Here is an 8,195-nt window from a genome sequence, read left to right as displayed (position 1 = left end):
TTTGTTTACGGTTCAGAACCTAAATTTACCTATTTATAAAGTGTATTTCACATAAAAAATTATTATTATGTTAGATTAGTCAACGGCACTAATAAATGAATTATGTACCTATACCTATTCCTTCATACTTATAGGGATTATCCATTTATTACATCTCACAAAATTTAGATTTTTTGGACCCACCCTTGTTACACTTTTTGTATGTAAGATAGGAAAAAACTTATACGTACTGTCACATTTGGCATGACCCCCCTCCCCCTATTGCTGTGACGTAATATGTGGATGACTCCTTAATAAAGAATTCTATGCACAGGGTGCGTATTTACGGTATTTATTATTCCGGTAAGTTGGTACTTAAGTTTGAATAAGAACATTGAAGGAAACTAAATGACATAGTTTACGTAATTTAGGTTTTTTTTTTGCCTACAGCGGCACCACCCATCGGTTACCTACCTACCTAGAGTTGTAGTTAAAATGACGTCACAAAATGTGTGACTCGCCTTTGTCACAACTTGTCACATTTTCTTGACCCCCTCCCCCTATTAAAAGTGTGACGTAATTAATGGATGACCCCTTATTATACTTTTCGAATATTTTGAAAATTTAAATTAGCTATAGCAAAAGTGCGTATAGGTTAGGTACCTATATTATGATATGAGACGCGCCCGAAAATGCCGTACCAAATACAATGTGCGGATAAAACTGAGAATAATTAAATATTGGTAGGATGTTCACGTAATAAGATACTAGATGGCGTTAAGAACGACATTTTTTTTCAGTCATCGCAATGTTTTTTTTTTTTTTATTATGCATGGGTTTACTCATGGCCACAGACTAGCCGAGGCGTAGACGTGGCCTACGAAGTCCTGCTAAGTCACTTTTATTTAGTCTAGGGTAACCAAACAAGATAATACGAAATTATAATTCGTAAATATACCATTGTAGCATTATAATTCTGCAATAACGAAAATAGAGTTAGACCAAGAAAAGTCCGCAGCGAAGAAGAAAAGTTATACGTCATAATTTCATAGAAGTTTGACGTTTAAAATAACACTTGCACTGCGTGGGCTATCAAAATCGCTGCAGACTTTTCTAACTCAGTAAGAGCTAGACAGGTGGTTTTTATCTTATCACTTTTTAACCTAAAACCTAACCCGGATGTCATGGATTTAAAAACCTAAAGCACAAGGGGGGCGAAACTTAAAAGAGGGGTACCTTATATATGGAAACTAGCGCAGTCGGCGTCATATGTACAGCAACATTTCCTCACCTGATGCTTCCAAATAAATCAAACAGATGGTGCCACAGCGTAAAAATATTTTTACACCTTATCTGTGTATTTTTATTTTATTTTTTAACATGTACATTCCATTTCACACAAACCGTTTTAAAATTTTCTGTGATTTAAGTAAAAAAATAATTATCTTAATATACTTACTTTTATATAGAGTATAGAGTAGTTTTAGGTTTTAGGAAATTAACATTAGTCTTATTATACCTAATGTATTATTATTCTCTTTGACAAAAACGAAACGTTAAAAAAATGGCATCGGTCAGATTTGAAACTTTTCTAAGATACTCGCAATTCGCAAAGAGATACTCGTATATCGGTATATCGGTTGTTAAAAATGAGTGAGCCAGGAAGAAGAAGACGATTTTGCCTTTTCGGCTGCCCGGATTTAGGTAAGTAGTATAGCATTTCTTTTATTTCACATATTTATAAACTTATGATTGTTGCGTGTCATGATTTTTTTGCGTTAGACCGCGGGTCAGATGAAAAATTTCGTCGGTCATCACATCCCGGGCTATAACTCGTAAAGTTGTTAAAGACGATGTGCATTGAGCCCTCGTGCCGTTCAGGTGGTTAGTTGGGGAACGGCAACCACCCAAACACGTAATAAAATAGTCATCGTATCCTGATTTAAAATATGTCAGAAGGATGATATAATATGCTATATGGAATAATAGTACCTACCTACATTACGATACTAGTACGAAAAATAGGAAATTCGCAACGAATACCTAGCGATAAATTAAAACACGACCGTCATGGAAATCTTTTTCTGGCCCGCCGTCGAAGTACTTATATGAGTAATGTTATATCAATGTTACTTTATATTGCAGGTGCACCCATGCACAGCTTTCCTCATCCAGAAAGAAAACCAGAATTATTTAGGACTTGGTTGTCAATTGTTGGTGACAGATTAAAGGAGACAGACCCACTGAAAATTTATAAAAATAAGAAGATTTGTGACCATCACTTTACACCAGATCAAAAAGTGGCCTGTCATCGTTTAATAAATAAGGCTGTACCTTCTGTGAATTTTGAAGGTGGGTATCATAAACAAACAATATTGAAAAAGAATAAGTTGCTTTCTGTCCCAACTGTAAAACTCCGTACCATTAGGCGGGTCGTATGCTTGTAGTAGTAGTAGTAGTAGTAGTAGTAGTAGTAGTAAAATACTTTATTGTACAAAAAGAAACATAAAACATGAAAGAACACACATCATTAGTACAAAGGCGAACTTATCCCTTTCAGGGATCTCTTCCAGTTAACCCTTGAGCAGTTGAGGGAAAATTGGAGAACGGTAGACATAAAAGCTGTACTAAATTTGCCATTGGAGTAGTATAAAAAAAATAAATGTTGCTATTGAGTGACATACTAAATTTTACACCGCACCAATGCGAGGAAAATACTAATAGTAAAACATTGCAAGTGAAATCCAATTAAAGCTATTAAATATTTATCATTCAAAATCATCACTTTATATTTATAACACATGATCACCACAACTTATTATTTTGATTTTCAGGTGTAACTATGTCTTCTTGTAGCCTGGAAATAGAGCACAATTACCCGCTGCCAAATATTGGAAATAGAAACACAGCAAATTTGTTTCAAGAAAATCGGCCAAATGACGAAGGTAATAAAATTAAGTTTCTCAAGCCATTTCCCTCACTAGAAAAAAGCGGTATTTTATTAATCCGCTTATACAGGGTGGCCAAATAAGAGGTATACACTTTATTTTTGAAATTTTATTCTATAAAACATAAAAAATATTAAGTATTCCTTGTTAAATATAATATGTAGGGTCAGCAATTACACATGGAAAATAATGTCAGACAAATGTTCACCTCTAGCAGCATGGCAGATGCGAACCCTTTTCATCGCGTTTTTCATCACTTTTTCACACATTTCTGGCGTTATTTCAGCGACAGTGTTTCGAATATTTTGTTTTAATTGCTGAAGGTTCGTTGGCCTATTAGCATAGACACGTCCCTTTAGATAGCCCCACAGAAAAAAGTCAGGAGCTGTTAAATCAGGCGAACTTGGGGGCCAGTCAATGTCACCGTTTCACGAAATTAATCGACCGGGAAACGTTATTTTTAATGTTTCTATTGTGGCTCGTGGCGCGTGACACGTGTCCCCGTCTTGTAAACGCTCCATAACAAATTTGCCGTATCTACACAAAGTAATTTTCATGCAACAACTGTCATATTTGCCGCCAAAACAAAATGGTGGCAAAAGAAAGTTGTATACCTCCAAGTTGGCCACCCTGTACTAACATTTTCGTTTGTACGGTCAGCGATATTCGAATATTAAACGATAATCGAATATTTTTTCACATCATTTTGATTTATTTGTAAATTTCTCTTAGTCTGTTGTATGTATGAATACTTAAATATAGTATATTTCATTGGCTTTCATTTAATACCATACACGCGTATGTGCAATGCATAGTCTGGGTGCAATATGTAATTTTCGCAACAAGTCAGGTGTCATTTTGATGACGTCATTCCGCTGAAGTAGATGGCCGGCGCCGCTGTCTCCCGGCAGTTTTGGAGACCCAATACCTTGCCCAACAACATACTAAAAGTTGGTAGCGGTTTCCGGATCTGAACTATCTCTTCGATAGTTTCCCATAAGGCATAGTACTAGTAGGCCCTTGTTAACAAACCGCCTTGATGCATCAATGCCATATTTTATTGTCTGTGAAAACTTGTCAAAAAACAGTTTATGTGTAAGTTATGGCCCAGCAGGTATAAGTTACTCTGTGATTTACTAGCTAGATTAGTGCTGCACTCTGGCGGCAGAACATTGCATTAATACCCCCTATATACAATGTATTATTTTTATTTCAGAATTAAAGGAGCGTCTTCATCCAACTCAACATCCTTCTACATCTCAAACCAGTTTTGACAAGGGTACTTATTTATTTTTATTCTCCGTTTAAATCTCTCGGGATTTTCGAGCGAGCAACACGTAGAAGTCATTTGAAGAGCTTTGTCATGTCATTCAAGCATGAATCTAGTATACAACTGGATCTCGCATGAGGGGTGCGGGGAAATGACCCAACGGGATAGTCTTATGTACTCGTATCTTTCAGTAGGAGTAGCAGCGAAAGCGCTAATTGTTTGTCCTTGTCATAGTCAACTTTAGTATGTACTTATTACTTATTATGGTGGGCAACAAATGTATTCGACCAATCATAGTGTCGCCACTTCTATAGGATCCTACCTTCTATGCCTTCAAGTGGCATCAACAAAAACGCTAAAAGTAGACAAGTGACGCCGCGGATTTTCGCAAATAACAGTCAAGTGGCAGGACCTCGATGAATGGTCAGCACGGATGTAGAGGGTTTTAGAAAATCGACGATTTAAGCTCATCTTTCTATGAAAGGATATATTAAATCATATATCGTGGCAATTAACGTTTAACAGGCTATTTTCATGTAATAATTAAATTATTTAAATGTTTATGAATTTAGCCATTTAATTTGCAAAGTAACAGCACTTCAAAGATTAAACCATTAAAAATGAACCTACCTACTATACAGAACCTATCTACGAGTACTAGGCGAACTCAAACTAGGCGGTCACTCCCGAATGACCGAAATAAACCCTAAAAGGAGTACCTACTATTAAACCTTTAATACATACTTTTTTGATTTCACGGTTATTCATGATTACAGGTCAAAAATCACCCGAGGCTGTCTACAAAGAATACAGAGCTGCTCAAAAAGAAAATAGAATATTAAAATCTAAATTAGTTAAGTCAATAAAAGATAGTAAACACTATAAGGCAAGACTCGCCACCGTTTGTAAGTTGTTGGAAGGACAAGACAATATTAATAGAGTTACTAAAAATATGACCCGGGCAGGAAGAATCTTTACAACTATGCAGTATCGCCAAGCAAAAAAGAAACCTAAGGGGAGACGCTACAACAACGAAGAGAAAGTTTTGGCCTTATCAATTTATAAAAAAAGTCCAAAATGTTATAACTTGTTATATAAATACTTTAGGCTGCCATCGACAAAATCGTTAAAAAACTTATTATCTGATATAAAAATAATGCCTGGTATTAATAATTGTATTTTCAATAAATTAAAAGAAACAGTAGGAAACCTTATTGAAGAAGACCGATTGTGCACATTGATTTTTGACGAAATGTCATTGACACCTCATGTACAGTATAACGCAGGAACCGACGAACTTAAAGGCTTTGTAAGCCATGATAGTTCATTCAAGATTGCCAACCATGCAATGGTTTTCATGGTTAAGGGAATTAAAAAGAATTTCAAGCAACCTGTGGCATACTATTTCACTCAAAGTTTAAAAACAATTGAATTGAAAAACATTATAAAAGATGTTCTTAAAGCGATCCATACTACCGGACTTAAAGTAATATGTACAGTATGCGACCAAGGGGCGACTAACGTCAGCGCCATCAACAGCCTGGTGAAAGACACGAAAGAGAAATACATCCGAGCAGGTAAACAATGGCGACAGGAATGTTTTGAAGTAGACGGGCAGCAAATTATACCGCTATACGATGTGCCACATCTTATTAAGGGTTTACGAAATAACCTTTTAAACAAAGACTTGCTATATAAAGATTCCGATCAAATCGAAAAAATATTAAAATGGGAATACTTTCAAAAGCTCTATGAAGCGGACAAAACACGAGGAGAGCTTCGGTAAGCCAGCATGAATAATTACATTATATTATATGTAGGTATATTTCTATTGTTCGGGCATTCATTTCTTGATTTGACTGTCAAATATAAAAACCGGCTAAGTGCGAGTCGGACTCGCGCACTAAGGGTTCCGTACCATTACGCAAAAAACTAAAAACAAAAACAAGGTTGTTGTATGAGAGCCCCACTTAAATATTGATTTTATTCTGTTTATAGTATTTGTTGTTATAGCGGCAACTGAAATACATCATCTGTGATAATTTCAACTGTCTAGCTATCACGGTTCATAAGATACAGCCTGGTGACAGACAGACAAAAAAACCGGGCAAGTGCGAGTCGGACTCGCGCACGAAGGGTTCCGTACCATAATGCAAAAAATAAAATAAAAAAAAGCAAATAAAAAACGGTCACCCATCCAAGTACTGACCTCTCCCGACGTTGCTTAACTTTGGTCAAAAATCACGTTTGTTGTATGGGAGCCCCATTTAAATCTTTATTTTATTCTGTTTTTAGTATTTGTTGTTATAGCGGCAACAGAAATACATCATCTGTGAAAATTTCAACTGTCTAGCTATCACGGTTCGTGAGATACAGCCTGGTGACAGACGGACGGACGGACGGACAGCGAAGTCTTAGTAATAGGGTCCCGTTTTACCCTTTGGGTACGGAACCCTAAAAACGGACAGAGGAGTCTTAGTAATAGCAGGGTCCCGTTTCAACCCTTCGGGTACGGAACCCTAATAAAGAATGTATTATTCTAGCCTAAAAAAACCGGGCAAGTGCGAGTCGGACTCGCGCACGAAGGGTTCCGTACGATAATGCAAAAAAAAAACAAAAAAAAAGCAAAAAAAAAACGGTCACCCATCCAAGTACTGACCACTCCCGACGTTGCTTAACTTTGGTCAAAAATGACGTTTGTTGTATGGGAGCCCCATTTAAATCTTTATTTTATTCTGTTTTTAGTATTTGTTGTTATAGCGGCAACAGAAATACATCATCTGTGAACATTTCAACTGTCTAGCTATCACGGTTCGTGAGATACATACACCTGGTGACAGACGGACGGACGGACAGCGAAGTCTTAGTAATAGGGTCCCGTTTTACCCTTTGGGTACGGAACCCTAAAAACGGTAATTAACAATGATTTTATTGATTTTCAGGAGCCTTCACAAACTGACAGAGGAACATGTAAATCCGATGAAGATAAAAAAATGAGAGTCAAAATGGCAGCACAAATATTCAGCCACAGCGTGGCAACTACCGCAGATCATTTGATTGCCAGAGAACTCTTGGCCGAGGAGTGTCGGCAACTGATTACTCCAGTGCTTTTATTTGACCAACTATTTGATAGTTTAAACGCTGGCACTTTCCATGAGCCCAATGGAAAAAAATTCCGAGGAGCAGTAAAAAAAAACACGGATCATCATAAATTATGGAGAAAAGCAATATTATTCTTCAAAAACTCAAAATTTATAGCAAAAAAGAAACACGGCAACAAAATCCGATTAGTAGAGACGACAATACCAACAACTAAAAATATTATAAAAACTATAGAGGGAATGCAGGCGATTTGGAAATTATTAAATCAAAAATATTCTTTGGACTGCATGTTAACACGAAATTTTAATCAGGACCCGGTTGAAAATTTTTTTGGAAATATCAGGAGTTTGGGGGCAAGAAACAACTCACCAACCTGTACTTCATTTGAAGGTGCATTTAAATCGCTACTTTTAAATAATTTTAGTTCGCATCAGTCTATTAATGCAAATTGTGAGGAAGACTTCAATTCTTATTTACAAAGTTTAGATTTTTTTTTAAATGAGAAAAAGGTAACAGATAAGTCGCCAAAAAATACACAACTTGAAATAGGCGAAAACCTAGTTGAAACATTAGTTAGTACAACAACAAATAACGCCTATTCCTCTACGCAGGCGCGATATGTTTGTGGCTGGGTCCTGACTAAATGTTTAAAAAAAATTGTAAAAACATGTGAAGTATGCAGAGACACTTTGCTCGCGAAAGATGACAAGGGAGAGGATACACTGATGCAGGCTAGGGAGTATTCTAAAAAGCGATGGCTTTGCTATCCTTCCGATGCACTCTATAATAGTTTTCGAGAAATTCAAGACGCAACAGTTACTTATTTAAAAACAAATTTAACAAAAAAAATCTAAAAGAAAATATAATGTTTTTGACGGATTCATTTATTTCCTTTC

The 8,195-nt window shown here is 36.3% G+C and overlaps 1 protein-coding gene across 1 annotated transcript; it reads left to right on the top strand.

The window, feature by feature from the left end:
- Positions 1-1,628: 1,628 nt before the first annotated feature.
- LOC134674899 (uncharacterized) lies at positions 1,629-6,274 on the top strand. Its single transcript, XM_063533055.1, has 5 exons — positions 1,629-1,683; positions 2,125-2,331; positions 2,814-2,924; positions 4,144-4,206; positions 4,974-6,274. Exons 1-5 carry the CDS (start codon positions 1,629-1,631, stop codon positions 5,981-5,983), a joined length of 1,446 nt encoding a protein of 481 aa, XP_063389125.1. The 3' UTR covers positions 5,984-6,274.
- The last annotated feature ends 1,921 nt before the right edge of the window (positions 6,275-8,195 follow it).

The sequence above is a fragment of the Cydia fagiglandana genome, chromosome 20, assembly GCF_963556715.1.
Source record: "Cydia fagiglandana chromosome 20, ilCydFagi1.1, whole genome shotgun sequence".
Taxonomy (NCBI): domain Eukaryota; kingdom Metazoa; phylum Arthropoda; class Insecta; order Lepidoptera; family Tortricidae; genus Cydia; species Cydia fagiglandana.
This window is presented reverse-complemented; position numbering and strand designations above follow the sequence as displayed.

Excerpts from the sequence above, each read along its gene's own strand:
- LOC134674899 (XM_063533055.1), top strand. The coding sequence starts at position 1,629 with ATGAGTGAGCCAGGAAGAAGAAGACGATTTTGCCTTTTCGGCTGCCCG. Across the intron at positions 2,925-4,143 it reads AAATCGGCCAAATGACGAAG|AATTAAAGGAGCGTCTTCAT; the intron begins GTAATAAAATTA and ends TTTTTATTTCAG. Across the intron at positions 4,207-4,973 it reads TCAAACCAGTTTTGACAAGG|GTCAAAAATCACCCGAGGCT; the intron begins GTACTTATTTAT and ends TCATGATTACAG.